This window comes from Vespa mandarinia, chromosome 7, assembly GCF_050613455.1.
Source record: "Vespa mandarinia isolate Hongniang chromosome 7, ASM5061345v1, whole genome shotgun sequence".
Lineage (NCBI taxonomy): Eukaryota > Metazoa > Arthropoda > Insecta > Hymenoptera > Vespidae > Vespa > Vespa mandarinia.
This window is the reverse complement of record NC_140816.1, coordinates 3,499,855-3,527,854: the sequence shown is the minus strand read 5'-3', so window position 1 is coordinate 3,527,854 and position 28,000 is coordinate 3,499,855. Positions and strand designations below refer to the sequence as shown.

Here is a 28,000-nt window from a genome sequence, read left to right as displayed (position 1 = left end):
AAAAAAGAAAAAGAAAAAGACGATGATAATATCAACGACGACGATACTCTTTTTCACTTTTAACTTCACTTCATTTTTTATAAGAACGTCAGATGAAACGAATTTCTTTCGTATGGTAAAAATTTGATAGACGACTAAAAAAAAAAAGAAAAAAAAAAGAAAAGAAAAAAAAAGAAAGAAAGAAATAGTCACGTTTACATGACGGTTTCTTTTTGTCGATAGTATCTTTAAAGATAAATATAAAAAAATAAAATAAAACGAAATCATGGGGCACGGGGAAGCGGATGAGAATGATTGCCATGAGGTTGATGCATGCAACAGGAGAGCAGTATCATGTTGATGTACAAAAGGACGAGCAACAACATGAGGAACGCGTGCCATCACTTCTTCTTTGCGTCCTTCAGACCAGCACCGGCGTTGTATTTGAAAAAGATTATGTCGCCATCCTCGACGACGTAATTACGGCCCTGCTGCCTGTACTTTCCAGCAGCCTATTGAGCAAGAGAAAAAAAACGTAGTGTGTGTGTGTGTGTGTGTGTGTATATATATATATATGTATGGTTAGATCAAGATGGTACTTAAAAATTATTTTACAAGCTTTAGATAAATAAAATTTGTAAGACGATTAATAACAACGTATGTCGATAAACTTGGAAATTTATAGTTAGATTAATACCTTTACTGCAGCCTCTGAGCCTTCATTTTTAAAATCTTCGAACTTCATAACTTCTGCCATTATAAAACCTTTCTCGAAGTCAGTGTGAATTTTTCCACCGGCTTGGGGTGCCTTTGTACCTTTCTATATAATAAAAGAATAAAAGTTGACGAAGAAAGGCGAGTGAATCATCTTACATACGTGTACACATAGTATAGTCATGAAGCTACCTGAATAGTCCATGCTTTAACTTCATCATGACCGGCAGTAAAAAAGTATTGTAATTGCAATGCTTTGTAACCCTGAACGATGATCTTGTCTAGGGCACTATGAAAGACAAAAAATAAAAAAAAATAAAAAAAAAGAGAAAAAAAAGAGAAAAAAATGATAATGTTAGATAAATTTCAATGACGTTTATTATTATCGATATTTCGATGAGAGGATCGGGGAATAAAAGAATACGATCGTGAATCACTTGTATTAGATAAATTAAAGTTCGAATCGATAGAGCGGTAAATACAAAGGACGTCTCTTTCAGTTTTGCGGATTGCAAAACGATGAATTCCCGTTCAAAAGGAGGGATGTTCAAAACGTTGGACCATGGAATATGATTGTCTCGGGCCAAATATCGTCTAATGACAGGGTACGTTGGGATGAGCTCTCCCACTTGGTGGGCCCCGACACAACTTCTCGAGACTTCAAGGAATACGCATAAAGCCGAACGACTTAATGCGGTAATTTTATCATTCTGACTCTCTGAGAGACCTACTTTGCCGCCGCCGACGATGACGACGACAACAACGACGACGACAACAACAACAACGACAACGACGACGAAGACGAAGACGAAGACGATGAGGACGACGGTTGTTCTATCTTTGACTTCGAAATAAAATCACGTCCACTCTATTTTCTTTTGATTACGGGGCAAACGTGATTCCTCATCGTCGTCCATTTGATTCTTCTGTAAATTCGTCGAAGAAAAATATTTCCGATAATATCTTATAATTTTACAAAAGAATATCTTAAAACGAATAAAATGATAATTTTATTATAATTGAGAGAATTTATATCTTGAAGATATGAGTCATTACGAAGAAATTTTTCTCCTATTTCTTTCTCTCTCTCTCTCTCTCTCTCTCTCTCTTTCTCTATCTCTCAATGCATTCACTTTTATTCGAACGTCACTCAACATTGTGAATCAAAAAGAAAGAAAGAAAGAAAGAAAGAAAGAAAAAAAAGAAGAAAAAAAAAAAAAGAAAAAGGAAAAATATAATGAAAACGTACGATCACGTACGTAAGCAAGCAAAGCTACACCTACTTTGTTTGTAAAGGATAGTAATGCAATGTCGTAGCCTCGTGTAAACTCGTTTGAACATGACACACGTGCATTGAACACCCTCCGGGTACGATTGACCCACTAGCCAACTCAGCCGTTCTACCTCTCGGCCCTCTTTCACCACAGATTATACCCTCTCCTGGTACGCGCGAGGGCGGCCAGTTTTTATGCAATTTTGTAAGAATTTGAATAGCCGTTCGTAAAAATATAATGCGGTCTCTCTCTCTCTCTCTCTCTCTCTCTTTTTATCTTATTCTTTCTCTCCATTCTCCTCATCGAAACGACCGTAGTTTTTATTAGTTTCCCTTCGCGTTAGAAAGAAAAAAAAAGAGAGAGAGAGAGAACTAGTCTAGACGTTCCAAGAGTCGTCCTCAGCCATTATTAGTACGGTTAGAAGATAACTCGTTGCATACTTAAATGTGGGAACGCCTGTTATTCCATGGACCTCACTCTCATTCTCTCTTTTTTTCTTTCTCTTTCTTTCTCTTTGTGGATTTTAAGAAAATCCGACTAAACGTTTCAAAAAATTAGTCCAATATAACGAATTTTCGGCTTCGAAATAAAAACAATCTTTCCTTTGTAAACACAAGTTATCGTGAACATAGGGAAACAAAGTTGAAAACAATTAATGACGATGCCTACCAAGTGACCTTCTGTTCCTCGAAATATTTTGCTCGTTCTGCGTCGTCCATGTCGAGTATTTTATTTTCGAAAGCACCACTGAAAGGTATTAAAACGGCTCCAGGATCGTTCTTATCCACCCATTCTTTAATCTTGACTAACCTGAAAAATCGATAATATTCGATGAGGATTTATAAGTTTTATCTTATTTAGATATATTTGTTCTTTTTTAATATATATATATATATATAAATATTTTTCAAATATAATCGTGAAAATGCATCATGAAATATAAAAGATTATAAGGGCTCTGAATCATGCATTAACTTAACGACGAGTATGCGCGATAGATAGGCTTACTATTCAACTGCACTTTCCCACGATATCATTTTCACAATGCACGTCTGTAAATCGTTGCTGAATAATAGATCGACGAAACTATTCGTGTTAGTGAGCCCTCGAGCGTGCGTACGAATACGCGTTTACATGTCGACACGCACGTATAAATAATTCCGTTCTCCACAGTGTTTTGCAACGCGCTTCACCGACCACGTCGATAGAAACGTCCGGAAAATGAAACGACGAGTATTCTGGAATATCTAGTCGATTTATCGTAGAAAATAATATTATCGATTTGTACAATCTTCGTTTATCTTTATAATCAGAATCTTAATAGGAACAAAAAAGATAAAAATACTTTTATTTTATCCTTCCTTTTTGTTTTTTCTTTTTCTCTACATTTTCGTCTTATGACGTTAGAACGAAACGTACCATTTGTTCTTTTTACGAATGTAATCCTTCTCCGAAAGATTGACCAGATAAATAACGGGTTTCGACGTGAGGAAGAGATATTTGTTGAGTACGTCGATCTGCAATCAAATGTTAGGGACGATCATCAACGTGCGTTGTTATCGTTCTATAACGATCGAACGAGCAAATTGCATGTTTCTTACTACATTGCGAAGGAAAACTCGTAAACTTACATCATTTGCGCTCCAATCGGCGTACCTGATATGCTTCTTGTCGTCTACCAAAACACCCTTAACTTTTAAAAGTGTATCCTGTCGACAAAAAAGGAAGAAAAAAAGAAAATAAAATGAGAGAGAGAGAGAGAGAGAGAGAGAGAGAGAGAGAGAGAGAGAGAGGAAAAAAAAAGTAAACTACGAAAATACTATTAACGATTCGCCGCGAGTCGTAACACGCAACGTCGAATTATCTACGGAGTACTAGTTAAAATCGACTTGAAATCAATCTAGACGATGGCTCGATCACGCGAGTTTGGGAGTTTCACTAAATTGAGAAGTCGAAAATTGCTTGGAAATCAATCAACGAGAATCGAGTAAATTTGCTCGGAGAAAAGTTCGTCTATACGAATTCTCTTAATTTACATCGATCAAATACGATACAAATGTTAACATTAAAACTCACGTATTCGGGCTTCAATTTCTTGTCGTTACCACGGACAACCAATTTTTCCAATTTCTCAAGATGCCCATTTAAAAACTCGACATCCTTCAGTCGCAATTCCTCGCTGATAATTTCCAAATCTCGTACAGGATTAACGTCACCTTCTACGTGAGTAACATCGTCATCTTCGAAAGCTCCTGGGAATGGTATGATTCGTTTCGATATCTAATTATTCAAAATCATTTCTATTATATACGAATATAATAATTGAAATATCATGCTCACGGCAAAGGTGAAAAATTCCGTCGCAGGCACTGATGTGAGAAAGAAAAGCATTTCCTAAACCCTGTCCCTCGGCAGCACCCTTAACAAGACCAGCGATATCGACTACGTTCAAAAATGCTGGGATTTTGCTAAGAGAAAACAAGAAAATACAAATGAATGTAACTAATATATATATATACATTTTCTTTTTTATGTATTATTATCCTCTTAAGGGAGTCGTACGAATGTCTCTCTCGAATGAAATTTTTTTCAAACGCGTTCACGTTTCCCGTCCTCCTTCGTATTATTCGAAAGAAGAGAAAGAAAAGAGACAGAAAGAGACAGTGAGAATTCCGATTAAAGGTCGAGGGTGTACGCTGTCATGCACGTGCGTTGCATGGAAACGAGGGTGGGTAGTGACAACGAGGCACATTTAAATGCTAATGCCAGCGGCCTCATTAAATAATTAGCCTTTGAAGAGTGGCGTCGGGAAAAGCAAACGAGAAGGGTGGTGAGGCCGCGTTAGGCGGCTTTCATCACGGATCGCCGAATTCTCGGACACGTGCCATCAATGAGAGTATACGATACATCGTGAATGAAAGTATGATGATCGTATTCGAAAAGTTCGAGAGGGGAGGTGATGATGTGTATGTGTGGAATGGGTGGTGGAGGAGGGAGTTGAAATAGCTTTCTCCTTTGATCAACGAACTTATTTCAATGTTTTTCATTCGCACGTTTACCATTGAATGAGTTTCTAATTCTTCTTTTTTCTTTTTTTAAGAATTATTTCTAATTTCCTCTCTCTTTCAATTATTTCCTTTTTGTTGTTATTTGTTTTGAATGACACATGAAGAGAACAAAACAAAACAAAAAAAAAACAAAAAAAAAAAAAAAATGAAAGAAAAAAAAAAGAAAAAGAAAGAAACTTCGTGTACAACGAGAGTAATTTTTTAATCGAAAATTTGACTATCCAATCTTCTGCATGATCCTAACTGCTTTGCATTTTCAATTTCACCGAGTCGTTGTGCAAGCACGATGACGCGCGACAAGGTAAACACCGTTTTCATCGACGGTTAGCCGCGTTGATGGACACCGCAGCACGTACAGCGGTTTCCGCACGATTCAAAGAGAAAGAGAGAGAGAGAAAGAGAGAGAGAGAGAGAGAGAGAGAGAGAGAGAGAGACAAAGAGAGAGAGAGGATAGTACTATGATACTGGCCGAACTGGGAATTTTCGACATATACCTACGTACGTACGAGCACCTCGTTGAACCATCGTTGGTGACTATCAACGCGACTATCCGTGTAAATGCGTCCCTTTCGATCGATTTTCCTATCTCTATCTTTATCTCCCTCTCTCTCTCTCTCTCACCCCCCCCCCTTCTCTCACTCGTTTCAATCCATTTGTTTCGATCGGAATTTCAAGTTGAGAACGATTGCAACGTGATTTTGTTTAAAAAGGGTGAAAATTAATCGGATATTTAAGCTAATGATATTTCAATTATAGAAATTTTAAACGAGTAGAACGAAATAAATAAAAAGAATTCGTAGGATGTAAATGATTTACAAACTCGGGAAAAACTCTTTTCCATGGTTCCTAACGTCTCCTAGAGAAATTTAGGTCGATCTGCATTGCAGATCACGTGCTACGAAACGTGCACCCTACCTCTTTCCTCTTTTCGTTTCTTCTCCTTCTACCCTGTCTCCTCCTCGCGTCTCGTCGCGAGAATAAAGGCGAATAAGTAGGTATGGAAATGTCGTTGGATTATTCCGAATCGTTTCCTTTTGCAAGGGTATACATAAATACGTAAAAAAAAGAAAAGGAAAGAAAAGAAAAGATAAGAAAAGAAAAGAAAAGAAAAGAAATGGTACTCGTTTTACTCTCTTTTCGACACGACGATAACGTATTCGAGAGACATTCGATTCGCTTAGGATCGAATAATGTTTGCACGATTGCTTACCTGGCCGGTTTGAAGTATTCGCATAAATAGTCGTACCTTGCGTCGGGTACTGGTACACGACGTGCCTTAACAAACAATTGCGAAGGTCATACTTTTTTTTTTCCTTTTTCTTCTTTTCTTTTTGTTTTTTCTTTTTTTGTCAAATCAAATTTATATCAATATGAAATTGGATTAATGATGACGTATATACTAAAATATATACTGATTATTAATTATCACAATTAATTGTTTATTAATTGACTGTTTTTATAATTAATCATTATAATAATCAGTATATATTTCGGTACAAGAAATTTTTTACAATGTACGTATATTAGAATATACATTAATATTTATATACCATTTCTTCTATGTATCATCAATATATAGGAACAATGAATAATGGAAAAGTGTCAAGAAGACTCGTTAGGATCGTCCAAATTCTGAGTCGGCGATGTTCGTCGGAATCTGATAGAACTCGTTCGTGATGCAGTAGACGTATTAACTTGAAGATAATGTTTTGGAATTATCAAGTACGGATTGAGTTTTCCTTTCATTCTAGTTGTCGCCAATTCGATGATACGTTTATGAGCTTTCATACGTTCGCTAACTTTCTCATAAATGTTTATTTCTTTAAGAGTACAAGATACGTTGCGAATTTTTAAAATAACACCCATGTGAATCGCTGCACTAGCAGCAGCAGACAAGCCTGGAATCTTTGGACGAAAGACCGCAACTTCGTTTACGGCTTCTATTACACGCTTTGCTATTGTTTCTTCTAAATATCCGATAATCGGTAAATCGGTTACATTAATATCTGGTATGTTGAAAGGAAAATGAATTTTAACATCGCAATACTTCATCCAACGAGAGAGGAACTGATCTTGACAATGTTGGCTGCAGAATAGATAGAGCTTGTCGTCATAGAGAACAGCTAAATCGATTTTGCCAGAGATTAGATTTCGATTGGGGAGACTGTCGACGTAAGTAACCAAACAGCATCCATTAACTTGCAAACGTCTTGCCCAGCAAGCGTGTTCCAGATCGATCGTCTCATCTACGATTCGTGGTCGAATTTTCGGTAAAATTGCAGTGTTCAAAGGTGGGATATATTTAAATGGATATTTTATAAAATCGTTCATGTGTTTGGTACATATCCAATAAAAATGTTCACGAAATTGTACTAATCCTATACGATCGATCAATCCACCCGAAGACATTATGCTGTTATCGAGTAATAAACAAACGGGACAATACGATTCGTAAATACTTTGATATGATTTGAATTCGTAAGGTGATACACACATATTCTCTAAGCTATGAACTTTATCATAATCAGATTCACGATAATATCGTCTAATATTTATAAACTTTTCTCGTACCACACGATCGGCATGAGTCCATACACCCCATTTGTTATTACTACCATCGATTTCAAATATATTTTGTGAAAATTTCTTCAGCCAATTACGAAAATTTTCTTGATCTACTTGCCATTGATCGTAAAGTTGTGTTAAACGATCGATATCCAAATCCAATTGGCTTTTAGTTTCCTTATTTACATTATACAAACACTCCGAACAGAAATTTAAATCGGCTTTAAGATCGATAACGATCATTGGACGTATATTGAGGAAAGCTAATTCTTCGGATTCTCCACGATTAGATGGGAAACCATCGAGAACGTAACCCTGAGAAATTGCCCGTGGATGAATCGAATACATTTCAATGGCTCGGCTCATAATTTTATTATCAACAGCAATGCCATCTCGAATGTGAGATTTAATTTTTTCAGCTAATTCAGTCCAAGAGTAATTATCTATAACGTGTTGCAATGCTTTTTCAATTGAAATCAATCTCAAACCATATGTCTCGGCAAAACGTTCAGCAAGCGTCGTCTTTCCACATTTAGGTGGACCAATGATCGAAAGATTTAATGGTATTAGAGGTATCGTCGAATCTTGTTCGATATATTTCAATGGATTTTTCATGAAATCTAATACTGCATTTTGACCGCATAAGAAATAAATATATTGTCGATGTATCACTGGCTTCACTTCGTCTTTCGCTTCCATCGGTAAAAACATTTGTATTGGCATTTTATTTTGATACAATTGAACCGGACACCATCGGCCAAATGAACTTAAAAAATAATATCCACATTCTAAAAGACGTTCAGCCGTTTCAATATCGATTAAATATGTTCTCTCGAACATCGAGATATTCCGAAATACGTAACTTTCGAGATATCTTTGAACTTCTATTATCATCCTATGTACATTTTGTTCACCGTTTATCTCTATCCAAGGTATAGTTACAGCTTTCATAAAAATACGCGTGGTTATTATTTTTTTATTATCGTCTTCGTAAATTTCTTCTAATCGTCTCGAAATTCTATCTCTAACTGTTACGATATCTTCCCAATCGACAAATCGCATTGGTTCGGGATTCTTTTCTCGCCAATTATCTTCTAATTCGATTCTTTCGCTTGGACTTAATTCGTAATAATCATCATCCATATAAAAATTCTCTGATTCATCCTCGAACATTTCCATATTATATCTCATAAAATCTTCGCGCCTTTTTTTAACAATATTTTTTATCCATTCATCTCGCCTTTTAACGTAATCATTCATTTCTTTTTTATATCTTTTCTCCTCGGCAAGTTTATCTTCCTCTTGTTTTTTCTCCCAAAGATTAAGATATTTTGGAAACAATCTTTCCATCGATGTTTCTAAACTGCATTTAAGTTCGATCACCACTTCGGGTACCATAGATCTATCTAATATCATGTCTACGTCGTGAAAACAACTTGGAAAACCATCGAGTACAATACCTAATTTATCATAAGGCGTTTGAAAGTAATTTAAAAAACATTCTCGAAGGATATATCTCGGCAATGTTCCACCATTTTTAATATAATTTTTAATAAACATAAATATTAAAGTCTCGTCGTAGCTGTATTTAATGTCATTTAAATCATCAGGTAAAATCATATCTTCGGGTTCTTCTTTTTCAGGAGCAATCATAGTATCCTTCAATGTGAATGCTTTCATTCCTCTATCAATCATATACTTTTCAAGACATTCGATGTAATCAACATGAAATAATCCATATTCTCTTGACAAAGCATTCGATAAAGTAGTTTTTCCACTTCCAGGCAAACCAACGACGCTAATTCGTAAGGGTGGTGTTAAAATCGGTGGTTTGATCAATGGAATAGAAAAATTATATGGATTTTCAACGAATTCTTCTAATGCACGTTCACTGGATAATAAATAAATTTTATCTATGAAGACTGCACTATAATCTTCTCTTCCTTTCCATAGAATATTATATTTTGATAACACAACTGGACAGTAATCGCTAGTGTCACCTAATCGACGATTATCTTTAACGATTGTTTGACTTATAATCGGTTTTCTTACTTCTTCTTCTTCGTCCATTAATTCTTCTTCATCTACAGGATATATCTCTCCTGTTCTCTTCTCTTCTTCGTCTATCAGCCTTTCTTTTTCTTTATCATCCTCGCTCATGACAATTGCTTTCCAATCGTAACGATCCTTAAGCCGTTTTACAATGTAATCAGTAACATCCTCGATTAATCCAAGATCACAAGGAATAACGTTTTGTTTGAATTCGTCTATTCTATCACGAAAATTTCTCCAAATTATTTGATAATCATTAAGATGTTGAATATACCCTTCTAATTCTATGTTTGTCTCATCTTCGTACATATCATTTTCTTCATATTCGAATTCAGTTTCTAACGATTTATCGTTGTAATCTGTATGAAAGTATCGCCAATTTCGAAGAAGACAATGATACGGTGGGTCTTCGAAAATTATTATAACGTTTTCGATAACAATTTTACCATCGTTTATTATTTTTGTCCAAACGTCGAAATCCATGTACATATTGTCGATAATAAAACCACCGTCCCTATTAATATCATCTTCTAATATTTCGTCTGGAATATTTTTTATATTTTTAATAATTAGATCAGCCTTTTCATTGGGATCCAATTCGATTGGCTCGTTGTACAAATATTTAACACGTTTCTGTAACAATCTCGACACTTCAGGATCGTGTTCGGTCAATTCTCTAATGGGAAGTTCCTCTTTTTTTAAATGATCTGGCGCATAAGCGTACAAAATCTTTTTATTATTTTTTATTTCCTCCATAAGACGTAGATCCGTTTCAATATGTGCGATATTATTATTCTTTAATTTTTTACGCAACGATTTCAATTCCTCATTTATGTCATCGTAGCCCTCGCTCGGTGTTATCGTATTTTTCGATTGAACGATATCTGTCAAACGTTGAATACTCGAAGCGATATCTTCGTACCATGCTTTAATATCAGCATCTCTTTTTATTTTTCTCATCTTTCTCTCTTTATTCAATTTGATTTTCAATTCGTTTATAACGTCATCGATCACATTACGCATAGCATCGACAACTTTATTGTTAATGCAATCACGTTTAAAAATATTTTCTATATAATCGACATTAATAACGGTGCCATTCAAAATTTTTGCCAATTCTCGACTCAATTTTGATTTACCGGAATATTTCGGACCAATAATCGCTATCTTACAGGTTGGTTGTGGATTAGGTGGTAATAAAAAGGTTCTAGGATTGTCTAAAAACAATTGAAGTGCTTCGTTGGAAGATAGAAAAAAAATATTCTTCATGAATCTTAAAGAATATTTTGGGATACCGGTGACGGTCCTTCCTCTGGCCAATTCGACCGGACAATAAAATCTCCAACGCGACAGTCTCCAAGGAAACCTCTGAGTTACGGACTCCATGTTCGCCATTTCTCGAAAAGCATCCTCGTTGCTCATACCCTCGAACTCCTCCTCCAAGGCAATTTGCCTTCTGTCTTCCTCCTCTTCCTTTTCTTCCCCTTCTACTTTTATCATCCCGAACTCGTCGATTTGTTCTATCAACCGTTTTGGAAGTAGCAATCGTGGCAATGGTAATGTACGCAAACGTACGCTCACAATTTCGAACATTTGTAAAACAGATGTACGACCATCCACACGTATAACATTCTGAGGATTTTTAAGAAGGACCCTTTTATCTATATAAGGTAATGCCAAACGTTTATATAGTTCGCATCGTTTTTTCACATCTTTTTGAATCACTTCGTTATGCTGCAAAAGGTATTCTCTATCCTTTTTAAATATATTTGAAGGGATTGCAGAAGATATAGTTGTGCTATCGTCGATATTATCTTCTGTAATTGAGTACATATCTTCGGTAATATCCATCGATGAAACAGAATCTACGGGTTTAAAGATATCCGAGTCTGTTTTTAAAAGTTTATATTTATTTAAAAGATCCTCGTCGGGACATATAATGTAGATTATGATAGATGGTTTTATAGGCCAGATAGAAAAGATTTCTTCGATCTGACGAGGTATATCTTCCTCTGGATAAAGTTGTATTTTACACGAAGATTTTTCTATGTCTTGATTATCTAAACTCGAGCTTGGAGTTAATATCATTTCGCAGGTTGATAAAATATCATCTTCTGAATTATCCTTCGACATCGATTGAACCCGATATTCAGCGATTTTAGGATAGAACAAATAATCGAGATTTGGATCATTCGGAATAAAAGGCAACCCTTCGATCACGTAACCTCTGTGCCTAACGTCTCTCATATTTATTCTATTTTTAATTAAATTCAAAATTATTTCGGAGGATAAATTTCGACCAGAACGTAATACCTTTTCGATGTATTTGCCTTTTTCCGTTTTGTTTAATATTTCTTGTACAATGAGAGATTCCGGTGAAATGAGAACGCACTTCCAACCGTCGGCTATCATAACGGCGAGTTCTCGACTATTTACACCTGGCTTTCCAAAAATAACGAAAGATATTGGCTCCGTTTCAAGATATTTCATTCTTGCCTCTTCCTCGAAATAAAGATCGCGAAGGACAAAGGGTTCCTTTGATCGTTCGAAATTCGATTGAAATTCATTTTTCGTGCATTTACAGGTATTCTGAAATCTCGTGAAAGGATTTGTGTCTTCGGTGAAGGCATAGTAAATGTTGGGTTTAGGACAAAGAACCTGAGAGTGAACTGATGGCCAAGAGGGAATATATTCTTGACGAGGGTAATGCTTGACGAATTGAAAGAAACTTTTTTTTAATATACACGACGATGTGACGTAAAACTTTTTCTCCTTTTTCTTCTTTTTATTACTATCCTTTTTTAAACGTTCGATCGCTCGATTGCACATTATTCATAAACAGGTTATTCCAATGTAGGAGTTGACGTAAGAATTGAAGTAAGTAACGAACAAACGAAAACTTACTTTCCCAAAAAAGTTGTAACAAGAAAAAGGATATGTCTTGTGTGTGTTTGTGCGCTTGTGCGTCCGTGTGTATGTGTGTGTGTATAAAATATAAATTCAGATACTTATTTTCATTCGGATCGATGGTGCAGAAAGGAAAGTTTTCCGCCGCTGCCTGACTTTTGGTAAGGACATTGAAGAAGGTCGACTTGCCGACGTTTGGTATTCCAACGATACCAATTTTTAAATTAACCCCTACTCGCCCTATGAGTGGCTTTCTTTCGGGTTCTTCGGCTTTTTTCGGTGCCATTCTGTAACGAAAAAAAAATCGAAAACATAATAATAGTAATAATAAAAAAAAAAAAAAAATAATAATAATAACAACGATAACAAAAAGTAAAGAAAAATGAGAAAACAAATAAGAAATGAGAAAAATTCGAGAGCGGAAGTAATTAAAAATTGGCGTCGCCATCGTTCGAGGAAGATGTTCATCGTTTTTCTCGATCGTTTTACAAGGAGTCCGCTTGGAAGCGCCCGGAGGCGCGAAATCGAAATACTCGAAGAAGAGTATCGAGGAGGAGAGGCTCTCGAAGAACGCTCGCGGTGACTAATTATATTAATACGAGAACGACGGCACGTAGAACGATCGCTGTGTTTACCGGCGGCCTACCCTCGAACGATCCGGCAATCCTTGCTCCTCGTGGATATTTTACCGATATCGAGAGTGAGCGAGCGAGCGAGCGAGCGAGTGAGGGGCGAGTAAAGGAGACGAGGACGATGCGAGGGAGGAGGAAGATGGCGGGCGATGCGGAGGAGCCGCAGGATTAGTGGGCAGGAGAGCCGCGAATCACCGGCATCACAAGGAGAATCCGCGAGTAAGCCTGAGGCCGCCAATCCGCCACCGTCTACTCCCGGTTCCTGTTCCCCTTGCCCCTGCCCCTTTTTTTTTTTGCTATCGCTATCTTTCTCTCTCTTTCTCTCTCTCTCTCTCTTTTTTTCTTCTTTCTTTTTTTCTTTCTTTCTTTTTTTCCCTCTCGCTCCCCTTTCTCGCCACCAAGAATCGTGCAACCACCGTCATCCGTTAAAAAGACGAAGAACGATGAAGAACGCTCAAACCACGTCGATGTTTTTCATCCTTTTTCACTGCTATCCCGAGGAAATTTGCAAATTACGATAATGGAGAAGCCGCGAAAGAGGTTCAGTCGCGGGGCGCGATGCTACTCTCGACGAAGAGCCGCCGCGGCGCCGTGACCGTACCTCCTCCTTTACGACGTCGTCTCGCCCCCGGGGGGGGATCGTTCTACGTACGATAATGACCGACCACGGCGTTTCTCTTCGACCTCTTTTCTTGTAACTTCTACGGTATCAACTTTCCAATTTCAAACGACTCGATGATTTTCCTTTGCTCGATCCAGCTACCAATATTTCATCGATTTTTATTTTTATTTTTCTGTTTTTTTTTTCTTCCTTTCTTTTTATTTTTTTATTTTTTTTTTTTTTTTTTTTATACATAACTAGCATACAACTCAATGAAATATTTTTGTCAATTATAATTCTATCGCCTTCTTAGTCTTATAGTTACTCTACGAAGCAGACGACGCACGTAGTAGCTGTTATAAGCGCACAGTGCTGCCGTCTATCGATACCTACGTGAATCAATAGAGTGCAGGGTGCATCCGAAAACTTAACCTTACTTCTCCGACAGAAAGATTGATTATTCTGACACTAGCACGATAGATGGACCGTCTTGTCTCATTCAGATTCGATCGAAAAGTAATTAAGAAAGTTTTTTAAGAAACTTATTAATTGTCTAACGTTTTATAAATAACACTATTAACTATCACTGGGTGAGAACACGATCGAACACGTTTTTTTTTCATAACTCTTAGTACGAAATGTGAGTCATCTTTAAAACCGACAACGCCTTGTTCTAACGTTAAATAAACGTATATATGTTTTCGTTAACTCGATATACCTTGTTTATTTATCTCAGGAAGCCACGTATGAAGATTATCTTCCAGAAACGTGTCGCACTTTCGTGACGGCAAGTACACGGCACACGTAGATGACGTCAGACACCTTCGACCGGCGAGCCTTTTCGCTACAAAAACAGTTTTCTATCTTATCGACGCGTCGTCGTTGCGTCCTCTCAACGAAGAACTAAAACGTCTTTTCTTTTTCTCGAATCGAACTTGGCGCGAATTTTTACAACAAAAATCTTTTATATATATCTCTTATTCGTCTTATTTATTTTAATCGATTTAATTATATCAATTCGCAATATCATTACGTTTGTCTATAACTTCTTGTAATAATAATGATTGTTGATTGGTCCGTTGCAATAGAGAATATTTTTGAACAACGTAGTAAAAGTATAAACAAAAGAACTACGCTTAATTACGCCGAACTTCGCGATCGTTTTTTGTTTTAACGTTCGATCGGAAAATTCGTTTTAATCGTCGTTGTCGTGACCATTTTTTTTTCTTGCGTTTCTCGTGATAAGAATTCGTTTCTTCGTTTGTTTAAACAGTGTACATTTTTCCCTAGGAAGATTCAAATCGTTCCAGTAATCTTATGAAGCTCAAATATATGCCGTAGTTCCTGTTAGCAGGTATTGAAATTTTTTTATAACCTCTAATTATTTATTGTTACTCTTTCGGGTTTGAAACCATTACATATAAATATATATTGTATATGATATATATATATATATGTATACATATATATATACATATACATGTGAATTATATAATATTTCACGTATATCGTAAGTAGTAATTACGAAGATCGCTCGAAAGCAGGGATTCTCAAATTTTTTCGTTCACGGAACCCTCAGAAAAATTTTCCGTAAATCGCGGAACCCTTTTATTATAATATTACGTACAATATTGCCGAATCATGCGTACCGTATTTCTAATATGAATAATCGATGAAATTTGATCGTTCTAATAATACGAGATCGCTTATAAAGTTCGTGTAAAATTTTTTCGATCGGGACCTATCACCATCTCTCACGGAAATATATTTTATATTTTTTAAATTGGATTTAACGTTTAAGAGGAAGAAGAAGAAGAAGAAGAAGAAAAAAGAAAAAAGTGAAAACGAAAAAAAGGGGGAAAAAAAAAAGAAAATAAACATTGTAAAAAGAAAATGGTGATTTCACAAACGTCGTTAGTATAATATAAACCTGTCGAATAACACGTTCCTAAATACTCGGTATAAATGTCCGTGTTGTCTCGACGGGACAAGATGACGAGTGTTTATGTTTATGAAGCGTCATTGTGACTACGAGTCATGACACCGACATACATAGCTGGATATATCTGACGATACAAGGCAAAGACCGACGCGATACGAGGCGCGATACATGGATCATTCCTATGGATATCATCCTCTTCGAAATATTTTGCAGTGTCACGTTTTTGTGTCCATGTACTATCATGCGTATACGTGTGTGTGTATGCATATATGAGTTTACATTAGCTATCATTGGCAATATTAGACGATATTTTAAATGATATTTCTTCTTTTTTTTTTTTCTTTCTTCTTTTTTTTTTTTTTTCTTTTAGATTTATAGGGGAATTTTTTTTGTTTTCTGATGAGACAAAAGAAAAAAGGAAATGAAATATTTCGACGTATTTTTTATCGACAAAGAAATAAAGAATGAAAATAATTCGTTCTACTAAATGTTTATGAAGGAAGGGTTCCAGGAAAGGGAAGAAATTTTAAGGATTCCGATCGCGATTATCCGAGTCTAATTCGTGATACGTGCGCGAGTATCTATGGGGTCGTGAATCACCCTCAATAGAGAAAGAGAGAGAGTGAGAGAGAGAGAGAGAGAGAGAGAGAGAGAGAGAGACCGTAATTCGTGGGATAATATTAAGATTGCCGAGGAATGAAATAAAAGGATCGAGGAAGTTGCGTATGTGTGCTTTAGTGGCGCCGTGAGATCGGCAAAGAGAAAAAGGGCGCGCCGCTTGTGACTACGCCTTAGCGCGTGGAACATCATTGCCCTTTAAAATAAGATATTTTTCGATTTATCAAAGAATTTTTGATTAAACGTCGTTCTCTCGTAATAAGCGCGTCGATCGTTTGATTATAAATATCGTTCGTGGATTAGTATTAAATATTTAATACGTAAGTACGTTCAATAGAACAACAAAAAATATATTTCTTTTGTCTTTTTTTTTTTTTTCTAATTTTTCTTTCGTTTCTCATTCATATAAGTGTATATAAAATACGCATTAATATTTCCAGTTGATTATAGATAAAGAGAGAAAGTTTGAAAAAGGACTTGACACGTTTCGAAAAGTCAGCATCGTAAGTTAAGATAGATCGATCGATCGATCTTTCGTTCGTTCGTTCGTTCGTTCGTTCGTTCGTTCGTTCGATCGAACGTTCGATCGTTCGATCTAACGTACCGCGAATCGTCGTTGCGCCATGTGATTATTTCAATTATTTTATTACGTATCGTATCAATCTTGGTCCATATAATGCATATAATCAGGAGGCCATTATTCTGGGAACGCGCACGGCCAACGAAAAAGGTCCTCCTCCCCCCCTTCTCTTTTTCTCCTTCTTCTCTTCGAACTTACCTACCCGCGCACGATCTCAACTCGCTCGTTTTAACGATATTGTAATTTGGAGACCGCAAACTCACCGCTGACGTCACTGGTTGCAGTCTTGAAAGAGGAACATCTTGCCAGCGTCGAAGAGAGTTGAGAGGAACCGATCGATTCTACTCCTTTCACCCATCTTCTTTTTCCCTCTTTCGAGTCGATAATTTCGATGAAAAGGATATTAGCGGGGAACGAATTATAGGAATTTTGAGGGATTAGATATTCGCCGAATTGAAGGATTGCGTTACTAATTTCTTTCGCAACGATCTATGTGCCGATCGTTACGCCGAGATTTATTTGCGACGAAGGCCACTGTAGTGAGATCAATATCTCTTTTTCTTTATCCTTTTTCTCTTTCTCCCCTCTCATCCGCATCGAATATCATCTCTTAATTTTTACTTTTTAGTTCTTTTTCTTTTGCTTTTTTTTGGGGTTTTTTTTTCAATTCTTTGTTTGCCCTTTTTTTTTATTTTTATTCTTTTATCATAAATTATGGATAAAAATGGATACGAGTGACGATTCAATTTTATTTTCGAGATCGATACTATAACTACATAATACTTATCGTAATATATATATATATATATATATATATATATATATATATATGTATGTATGTATAGATGAAGGATGTGTTGAAAATCGATGAACCACATGGAGCCGTATACATTTTTTTTTTAACAATATGATCTATATGTCGATCCTTACGTTGAGATTTATTCGCCCTATGTCGTGCGATTAATCTTTTATTTTTTTTTTATTCTCATCGAATATCATCTCTTCATTTTTATCTATTTTCTTTTTGTTTTTTATTTCTTTCCTTTTTTTTTGTTTAATTTTTTTATTATTAATTATAATGGATACAATGATTACTTTCTCGATCGATACTATTATTATGTAATATATATATATATATATATATATATATATATATATATATATATAATTATATATCCATAATAATATAATACTCACCATAATATACGTATGTATGTATACATATATATATATATATATTGTGTATATATATATATATATATATTTATTTATGTATATATATATATATATATACATACATAAACGAAGATACTTGAAACTCAATGAACCGCGCGGAACCGTGTAAATGAAATAACAACAGTGTATTCCAATAGGAAAAAAAAGAAGAAAAAAAGAAGGAAAAAAAGAAAAAAAAAAGAAAAGAGTAATGGGCTGTTTTTAAGTAACGACCGAGTGCTGTGCTCTCGGCGTACAACTAGCAGAAGAAAGGACGTTAAAAGGTCTTTTACAAACAAATATTTACACGCCTCTTGGAATTCCCGTTGACTCCGAGGTCGTTCTATAGCTCTTACTTATTTACGTTTTGCTATCATTCGCAGTAAGTACATATTTCTTGCGGCGTATTTAAGCGGATTATTTGCGTGTCGTCGATCGAACCATTGAAAGTATCATTCTTTAACTAATTGTAAGTATTTCTTCTTGGATTTAGAAATTTATATTAAAGGCTAGGTATTACTTAGTATAGTAAAAGACAATAACAAAAACAAAAAGAAAAAGAGCCTATAAGTAGCTCTATTCGTGGTATGAATGAATGGTTGTATTTAAATTTAATAACCATAGACAAAGATAGATTCATTGAAGCAAAGTTAAATCATGATTAACTTACGCGGAAGATATTATCGTGAATCGTTGAAAAGGGAAAGATTGAAATGAAGTGGGATGAGAGTGTGGGTGGGGGATGGGGTGGGGGATGAGGTGGTTTTAGAATGAGGGAGGGAAAAAATTACTAAAAGAAAAATAATGGGGAATAAGAAAAGGAGGAGAAGGAGGAAGTAAATTACTGGTGTATAACGACGTTGTGTAATAACTTACCGACAAGTCGGACATACCCTAGCGATGTTCCATCGGTTGCATTACGAGCTCGTAAAACGCGTTGCTGTTTCTCTGGGTTACATCCGTTCGTTCGGGGCTTTTTACGAGGCAAATGAGAGATTATAAGGAGTATTTTCTTACACGAGTTTCACTCATCCTATGCGATACTTCTCCGATACGTCTCTCCGGTACTTTTTCTCTTTTGCATATCCGTATTTGGAAAGCAAACAACCATACGCCAGATGGGGATAGAAAGTTAAGGAAATTTCAGTCTCGGTCAATTTTGAAAGGTGTAGATCGTACATCGTGTAATAATAATATACGTGGTCAATATGCGAGAGATAAATTATTCATTTATTAAATATTTATAATCTTTATATAATTTATATTCGTTGTTACGAAATATATATATATATATATATATATATATATATATATATATACATATATGATTTATGTAATCATTCAATTACATGGTAGGGAAAATTTTCACCGATAAAAATATCTATGTCTATAGCCGTGTTCTTTTTTTTTTTTTATTCTTTTTCTTTTATCTTATCTTATTTTTTGTTTCTCCTTTCTTTTCTTTTCTTTTCTTTTCTTTTCTTTTCTTTTCTTTTCTTTTCCTTTCCACCGAGAGGGAGAATAAGAAGAGGAGAAACTTTTACATATCCGAAAGCTATAATTCTCACGTACGTAAGTCTCTAACGAGAAATAGCAAGGCGGCAGCCGTAAGAAGGAAACCCTGATAATTCTCCGAGCATGTAGACACGCAATTAAGGTGTAACGTTTCGAAGTTCTGCTCGTAAACAACGCGGGCAAAGTAGCGGAACCTCCGAGACTCGATTCCGCCCGTCAATTGTTACCAATTGTTGCCAATCAGAGTAATACGTGTGATTAGAGCGAGAAGGTTGCCGGCACTGCACAGCACCCTGCTATATATCGCTCTGATTACACCGTATGCGATATTAATTTCGAATTAATTACGTGCCATCCTTTGGGAATCACGCGCGCGCCCGCGCGCAAATATACATGCACATATGAACGAAGTCGACAAAGTTTTAGAATGCATTTCATTATTCTTCAGATAATTAGGTATATATATATATATATATATATTTTTTTTTTTTTCTTTTCTTTTTTTTTGTCGAATGCATTTGTAAGACTATCGAAATCATATTGTACATAGTTAATATAATTGCGAACGTAAATCCAGTCATATCTTCTAGAGCTATTTAAACGATCTATGGAGGTTTAATATCTTATAATTGTAACGACTTAGAATCACGAATTTTCTCTATTATCATTTACGCCAACGCACATACATAGTTCTTTAATTTTTCATTATATATACGTCGCATTACGTAGAGTAATTTTAACGAGCATTTATCTTTTCTTGGTAGCTATCAAGAATCGTGCATCGGTGTTATTAGCGTTAGAGATTGTCGTTAGATAATCGATAATTACTGCCTCGTATATTTTATATCGTAGTAACTAATTGCATTGATTGTTTTTTTATACAATCATTACATATTAACGCGACTCAACTGACTTCATTAACATCGACGATTTCGATGCTTTCACATTTGATATAAATATTGTGGATGGTGAAATTTCAAAATGATGAAAAGTTACATTAATTCCATTTCGCAATTTTCTCAATGATAAGTAGCATACCTACTTACATAGATGCCGATCGCTCACGAAACCGGCAACTCGAGACGATTAACATACGCACAGGCGTTCTCGAAGACTCTCTTCTCAGGATTCTCGCGGATCGTCCTCTTGGTCCCGTGATCGGTGAGAGGCCCGGTGGTAGGCAAGTAAAGAAGAATAAGAATAAGAATAAGAAGAAGTAGCAGAGGCAGAAGAAGAAGAAGAAGAAGAAGAAGAAGAAGAAGAAGAAAAAGAAGCGGAGAAGAGAAAGAAATCGATGCGTTCGTGCATCGCGTGGCTGAAAGTGAACCAACCGGTGGCCACGCCTCCTTAGACAGCCGCCAGCCAACAATTAAGATTTGATCGGCAAAAATGGTCGAGGCAAAATGGCGCTGGCCACTGAATACGTAATGCTGAACGAGCCGAGACACGCGGTTCTTCGAGTCTTTCCTTTGAATTCGCATTTTAAAAAGGCTATCGTTCTCTCTCTCTCTCTCTCTCTCTCTCTCTCTCTCCTTTTTTCTTTCTCTCTCTCTTTCCCTCTCTCTCACTCTTTCTTTCTCTTTTTTTCTCTACTTTTTTTTTCTCTATACGATTTGCCCTTATATTTATTTAATTTATTTATACACCATGATCGTACGTTTTTGATGTAACAACCGTCGACTCCTGTAAGAATGCAACCGATCGTACATCCCTGCGCTAACATTAAAACAGTACGTTTTAATTTAGCAGTACAAAAATATGCACGTCGACGATCGCATGCTTACGAAAAGAAGGAAAAAAGAAAAAAAAAAAAGAAAAAGAAAAAAAAAAAGAAAAAAAAAATAAAACAAAACGAAAGAAAGATGATAGGAAAAAAAATAGCTGGTAGGCAGAAGCATACAAAGAAAAGTTGGTATTTCACGTTTTGCATGGCCATCATATTGCAAGAAGGAAGAAGACGGAGAGAATGGAATGGAAGGAGAAAAAGAAGGGTAGGGAAGAAAGAGGGAAGTAGAGGGAGCATATAAATCATATCGATAGGAACACGCAACATCGTTTCATCGTGCATATTTTGTACGTCCTTCTACGGAGCTTGTCCTTGATACTTAATGCAAGAGTTCCGCGCATGCCGGTACCTCGACACGACAATTTCGTTTCCCTTTGAACGTAAAATCGTCTTCTTCGGTTTCCTCATTTTGTCGTTTTCTATGATTCCGAAGGGAGTTCATCGCACCGATCGCGTTTTTTTTTCTTTTCTTTTCTTTTGCTTTGCTTTCCTTTCCTTTCCTTTCTTATTTTCTACTTGGTAAGAGGGCGAGGTATTGGGAGATGGGGACTTGAGGAAGAGGAAGGAAGAGGGGGACGGACGGTTGGATGGGCGGAAAGAAGAGACGGATTAAAATTGCACGAACGTTTTCGCCAAGGTACTTGTAGAGAAGGTACGTCGGGCGAAAATACAGGCGAGACCACTCTAATCATGGCGGATAGGCCTCGCCGGTAGCCACGTATCGTCGTTTTAGCCCTCAACTCGAGACTCTCATTACGCTAATGCCCCGCCAATCACCGTTTTTCCATTGCTGGCACACCCCCTATCCACCTCTTTTTCTCGATCACTCCAATCGGAATCATGCAAACCTATTGAAAAAATCAAACACTTTGAGTCCCTATTCAGTTGAGGGATTACTTATACATAGGTACTTATATATATCGATACCACGAAATCAGGATCAATTTCAAAGAATTCATTCTCGATTTGAAACGGCGATTCTGTGTATATGAAAAAAAGAAAAAATAAGAAAAGAAAAAAACGAAACGTAATATAGTTAGGATACTATCGAGGTTTGAATAATAGAGAATAATTTAGATGGTAGAATCGGTTTTTTTTTTTTTTTTTTTTTTTTTTTACTCTTCTCTATAATTCAGTACTCATTCGTTTATAATATCCAAATGGATAAGCTGCGTCGATCAGAGATAAGTATCAGAGGTAAGTTAACTACTTACCTACGTCCGATGATTTGTACGAAGTCGAAGTCGAAGATGTTTTTTTGTAAGCAACAGGTTAGTATGGAGAACGTTTTTCGTCTCGATTTTATCTCGATACGTTGTTCCGTTTGAATATTCGTTCGATGATACCTACGAACTAGAAAATACGGCTAGAGTCTCGAGACTTTCGCACGCGTACTTTTAAAAGACTTGGTCCATCGAAGTCTTTAACAGGGTACTTGGCGAAATAACCGAAGAAACTCTCTTTAGCATACCGCGGAGGGCCAACCGTTAAGCCTGGTCGTTAAGTTTATGGTGAGGGAGCTGCGAGATGCTGAGAGCTTGGCAATTAGATGCCTTCCGTGAACACTGTGATCTTCGCCACGCGAAAGAAAACGACCATGGCTGTTTGTGTGCGAGAAAGAGAGAGAGAGAGAGAGAGAGAGAGAGAGAGAGAGAGAGAGAGAGAGAGAGAGAGATAAAGGTAGATATAGTTAGATAGATATAGACAGATAGATAGATAGATACGATAGATAGATAGATAGAAAGAGAAGTAAGTAAGTACTTTCCCGATGCTTCTCGATATGTATGGTGATCTCCATGACGAGGAAATTGAAAGGACGTTTAAGCCTATTTCTTGCCGATTCACCGTTTCGCGATAGAGCTGAGAAACGCGATGCGAATGCGATGATCCATCCATCGGCCATCGCTACTGAACTGCTTTTTCCATGGTAGAAAAACTGCTAGGTTGAAGCCCGCTCTTTGATTATCGCGGAATCTCGATCGTCGAAGTAGGTACAAGTAGGTAGATTTCTTTCGTTTTAGTTATCTACATATCTACGTATCATGTATGTAAGATATGCTCGCATATACCTACATACGTATGTAGGTATGTAGAATGTAGAATGTATGAAATTTGTAACATAGTAGAGACCATGTAATAATCGGTAAGATCTTTTCTACCTTGTAATTCCACTTTTGACGTATGGAACGAATCGAGTACATGCGAAACAAGGTTTCACTCTAAAAGCGTGGTATATCTATTGGTAGGAATCGTTTGCAATATTTTGCGAAAAACAGGTACAAAGACATCGATGTAGTTTCAAGGATAGCCGATCGTTTCCGATGACCTTGGGCTATGATCCCGTGGTTTCGATAGAAGGAAAGGTGGACGAACGAAAACGGATCGGTATCTCGACGGATAGCTTTCGATGGATATAGAACGAAGGATGATTGCTGAGAGAGAGAAAGAGAGAGAGAGAGAGAGAGAGGAAAAGAGAGAGAGAGAGAGAGAGAGAGAGAGAGAGAACGGGCAAGCACTATTATCGTTAAGCCGCATCTTCGACCGAAGAGTCGGGGTAATTGTTTCCTTTGGTTTATAGTTTTATTCCAACTCAGCAACGCGATGATATCTCCTCTCGTTTTATATTCCTCGAGGCTAACTGTTTCTCCTTCTCTCTCTCTCTCTCTCTCACACTTTTTTTCTCTCTCTTATTTCTTCTTAAACATTTATCCCTCCTTTAAAAAGTAAAATTTGTTGAAAAGATAATACGCCGATAGAGACAATTCATCGTGTACGTTCATACATAAACGTTCAATGTTTCTTTACTATCATAATCCATTCGAATCAGAAACGATATATCATTTAACGAAACAAGCCTGTGATAAAAGGAAACTCGTTGGCATAGAAAAGAGCAAAGCCTATCCCAAAGGAAAGGTAACGTCTATTATAAGATCGAAAGGAAGGAAAGGAAATTCCCCTTAGAAAGAAGATAGCTCTCGCCATCTTTGGAATCTCTCTTTCTCTCTCTCTCTATCTATCTATCTATCTATCTAACTATCTATCTATCTTTTTCTTTTTCTTTCTTTCTTTTTCTCTTTCTCTCTTTTTCTCTGTTAAACTGAAAAGGGTTGGTTGGTACTAACCGAGAATGGCATTAACTTCGTCTAGTCCGACGATATGGAAATATTCGAGGTTGGTGTAATAACACGGCACGGGGTGGCCCGTTTCGTAAACGACGACGATGTCTGAAGAAGTAGACTGAGAGAGAGAGAAAGAGAGAGAGAGAGAGAGAGAGAGAGAGAGAGAGAGAGAGTGCTGGCAAAGTATTTTCGTGGAAAGCAGGGGAGATTCGAGGGTGGTGGTTGGTCGTAGTAGTTTGTAATGGTGGTAGTGGTGGCGCTCGTTTCGCTTGGAAATTAAGAGTCTCTCGCGTACGAGGGCGGTCCTGGAAACGGGGCCTATCGTTTAAGCCGGATCTCCATGTGAGATTACTGCCCCCCGGGGGTGGCAGCCGCGGAGAAACGACGACGACGACGGTGGCGGCGGCGGCGGCGGCGGTGGCGGCGGCGGCGGCGATGCCGGTGTCGGCTGGATGGCGCGGATGGTGGCGATGTTCGAGGTCGATAGGCGGACTCTTCGACTTCCACACCCATTCGTAATATCTACCGAGAGTTCTATGTCTATTCATACTTTTTACTCATAGCAACTTTCTTTCTACTTTTTCTTTATTCTCTTTGTTATTGTTTCTTTTTCTTTTTCTTTTTTTTTTTTCTTTTTTTTTCTTTATTTTTTTTTCTTATTATTGTTCGATATTTCAGTATACTACATACATAATAGATAATTTTTATAACGACACATATATATATATATATATATATATATATATATATGCAACGTGTCTATTATGTATATAATTTGCGGACACTGTATGTGTATTCCTGGCAATAGTATTTAATTTCTCTATTAATCGTTTGTAGATCATTGATTATCGACTTTTCCTAAATAGAAATTGTTTATTGATCATTTTAATTGTCAAAGGAATTGTTTAAAATTTGGAAAAAGGAATTATTCTATTGGGATAATTCTTAGGCATTCGTTTTAAACGTGCGTACAATACAGGCGCATGCACGTTTGCGCTTATATACTTTTGGAATATTCATAAATGATTTTTAAATAGATTTATGTAACCTCGTAACGAATCAATGATAAATCGATCTCGTCATCTGTTCTCGAGAGGTTTATGGTCCCCAATCGAAGAATCTACATCGGTAACGTTTTGAAAGGAAAGAAAAGAATGACGCCGGTGGCATAAGCGAGGTTAGTCGAAAACGCGTGCCACCCTGTGAATCTCGGGGGGTGTGTCGTGGGCGTGGGGGTTGCAGCTGTACACTCGTTGTCCGCACGCGTCCCGTATACCGCCTGTCAAGTCCTACGTGCACGCGCGTTAGAATGCATATGACACGAGTATCTACGAACGTTAATTTGTTCGAAAACACGAATGTCGAACGTACAAATCGAATGTTCATGTTTCAACTCGATATATCGATTAAATTAATAATTGTTATTATGTTGAACGAAAGAAGTGAATAATACAAAAAAAAAAAAAAGAAAAGAAAAAAAAGGAAGGAAAAAAATATTCTGATAGAAAAAATTCGTTTAACAATTCGTTTTCTCTCGATAAAATTTTTATTAGTTTATATGCTTTTTCGCAATATATATATATATATATATATATATATATATATATATATATATATGAGTGCAGAAAAAAAAGCATTCGAAGTATAGAATGAAATATTAAATAAACATTATAATTAGATCGTTCCTGAAGTTTATAGGATCGAAATTCAAATTTTAAAGGACAATGGGTGACTGAGTAAAGCACGATCGAAAGAGAGAGAGAGAGAGTGAGAGCTAAGGGTGTAAAAGGGTGAATAGGGTTTGCGTCTCTGAAAACCGTAAAAAAATTTCAGAGAGAGAGAGAGAGAGAGAAAGAAAAAGCTATGCAATGGGCATAACCGTCGACACCCACCGGACCCAGCGGCCACGTTCTGTCCCGGCTAAGGCAGTTGCACCCTAAGCTACACCCTGCGACAAACATCCAAAGAAGAATAACGAACGTCCAAGAGAATAAGAGAAAAAAAGATAAAGAGAACCAGAACCCTATTAGGTATAGAATCGTCTATTAGCGTACCTCGAAGGGAGGAGTCGCTTTTTCAGGCTGCTACCAAAAGAGTCTCGAGTGACAGGAAGGAGCGAGTAGAAAGTAATGCTCCGATTTCGACCAACTTCCGGTTTTTTCCTTCTTCTTTTTCTTCCTTTTCTTCTTCTTCTTCTTCTTCTTCTTCTTCTTCATCTTTTATTATTATAATACTTCGTCTTCTTCGTTTTTCTTTTCTTCCCTTTTTCGTTGAATTCTTACTCAAATAAAAGGGCTATGCCGTTCGCATAATAATTGCGATTATTATCTACGAGGTACACTATATCGAATCTTTGCATTTAAATGAAATATGACGTATCTTTAAGTAGATTATTCATTTAAAACGAATGTTTAAATTTAATTAATTGATTATTAATATACATGTGAAACGATAAATTTAATTCTTGAGATAGAATTTTTCGATTTTCTTTTCCTTGTTCTTCTTTTTTTTCTTTTTTTTTTTTGTTTTTTTTTTTTCTTTTTCCTTCTTCTTCTACTTTACTATTGCGAAATCAAATATATATACGTAAGTATAGATGAAGGGTAAAATAAAAAAAAAAAAAACAGAAACTGTATCTCTGAGCGTAGAATAATCGGCCTTCTCATCGATAGAAATCCTAATCGTAATAATGACTACAATCATCTCGAGGCTGCCGCTACAGACAATGGTTATTCGATCGGTATCGCGAGACGAACGTGAATTATCGCGGACGATGGACTTGACTCCGACAGATGGTTCCATCGGGAACCATTTATGCCATTTCGGATACTAAACGAAACAAAATTTTCGCAGAATCCTTCGAGAAATTTAGGTAGGTATTAGGTTGTTACTTACCTAGCCATAAGTAAAAGGCGTGGAAAGGATAGCAGAAAATTAGGGACTTCCGTTTTTGATGTTGCGTAATCGTCGATTAAAGAGTACAACATATTTTTTTGCGCGTGTATATATTTATATATATATATATATTTATCTTTTTTTTTTTTTTTTTTTTTATATCAGATAGATCGAGAACGTAACCCCGTCATTTTATTTGTTCAATATTACGCAACGAGACAATATTTATTAGTTTCGATTCGAAATGATGGATATTGAAATAAAATAAAAATTCGTTAAAAGTACATGAAATCGTTGTAGTTTATACGCCCACAATGTTCACGATCGTTACGGACGACGGTTCCTTTCGTCATTGTATCGTTTCCTGTCTACCGGTGGCTTTAACCAGCCCCCTTGCTATATTTGGAATCTCCTGTTACAAGTCCTGTTACAAGTCTTTCGGCAAAGAAGAACCAAAGAAATCCGTTACAATGATACGATGAAGATGTAGACGTTCGTCACGGAAATGCGTAGACAATCGGAATCGTAGACGTGTACG

General features: G+C 36.5%; 2 protein-coding genes across 3 annotated transcripts; both read right to left on the bottom strand.

Annotated features, from left to right (window-relative positions):
• Positions 1-14,665, bottom strand: LOC118440624 (obg-like ATPase 1). Of its 2 annotated transcripts, XM_035863934.2 has the most exons (11): positions 14,511-14,665; positions 12,665-12,846; positions 6,246-6,306; positions 4,308-4,435; positions 4,044-4,219; positions 3,599-3,676; positions 3,387-3,484; positions 2,637-2,777; positions 886-982; positions 677-799; positions 5-491 (listed from the first exon to the last, which is right to left on the bottom strand). In XM_035863934.2, the coding sequence occupies exons 2-11, from the start codon at positions 12,843-12,845 to the stop codon at positions 381-383; spliced, it is 1,194 nt and encodes a 397-aa protein (XP_035719827.1). In that variant the 5' UTR covers position 12,846; positions 14,511-14,665; the 3' UTR covers positions 5-380. The 2 variants fall into 2 exon arrangements, with proteins under 2 accessions (XP_085514301.1, XP_035719827.1); XM_085658175.1 differs by lacking the exon at positions 6,246-6,306 and having other exon boundaries at positions 1-491; positions 12,661-12,846.
• Positions 6,347-12,654, bottom strand: LOC146872879 (adenylate kinase 9-like). The gene has a single exon (XM_085658174.1). The coding sequence runs from the start codon at positions 12,479-12,481 to the stop codon at positions 6,638-6,640; it is 5,844 nt and encodes a 1,947-aa protein (XP_085514300.1). The 5' UTR covers positions 12,482-12,654; the 3' UTR covers positions 6,347-6,637.
• Positions 14,666-28,000: the final 13,335 nt, after the last annotated feature.

Bases quoted from the DNA above. Each gene is read 5' to 3' on its own strand.
- LOC146872879 (XM_085658174.1), bottom strand. From the start codon at position 12,481: ATGTGCAATCGAGCGATCGAACGTTTAAAAAAGGATAGTAATAAAAAG.
- LOC118440624 (XM_035863934.2), bottom strand. From the start codon at position 12,845: ATGGCACCGAAAAAAGCCGAAGAACCCGAAAGAAAGCCACTCATAGGG. The intron at 6,307-12,664 runs ATAAGTATCTGA...TTGTTAAGGCAC, and splicing joins CACCATCGATCCGAATGAAA to GTCGTGTACCAGTACCCGAC. The intron at 492-676 runs GTATTAATCTAA...CTTGCTCAATAG, and splicing joins GCTCAGAGGCTGCAGTAAAG to GCTGCTGGAAAGTACAGGCA.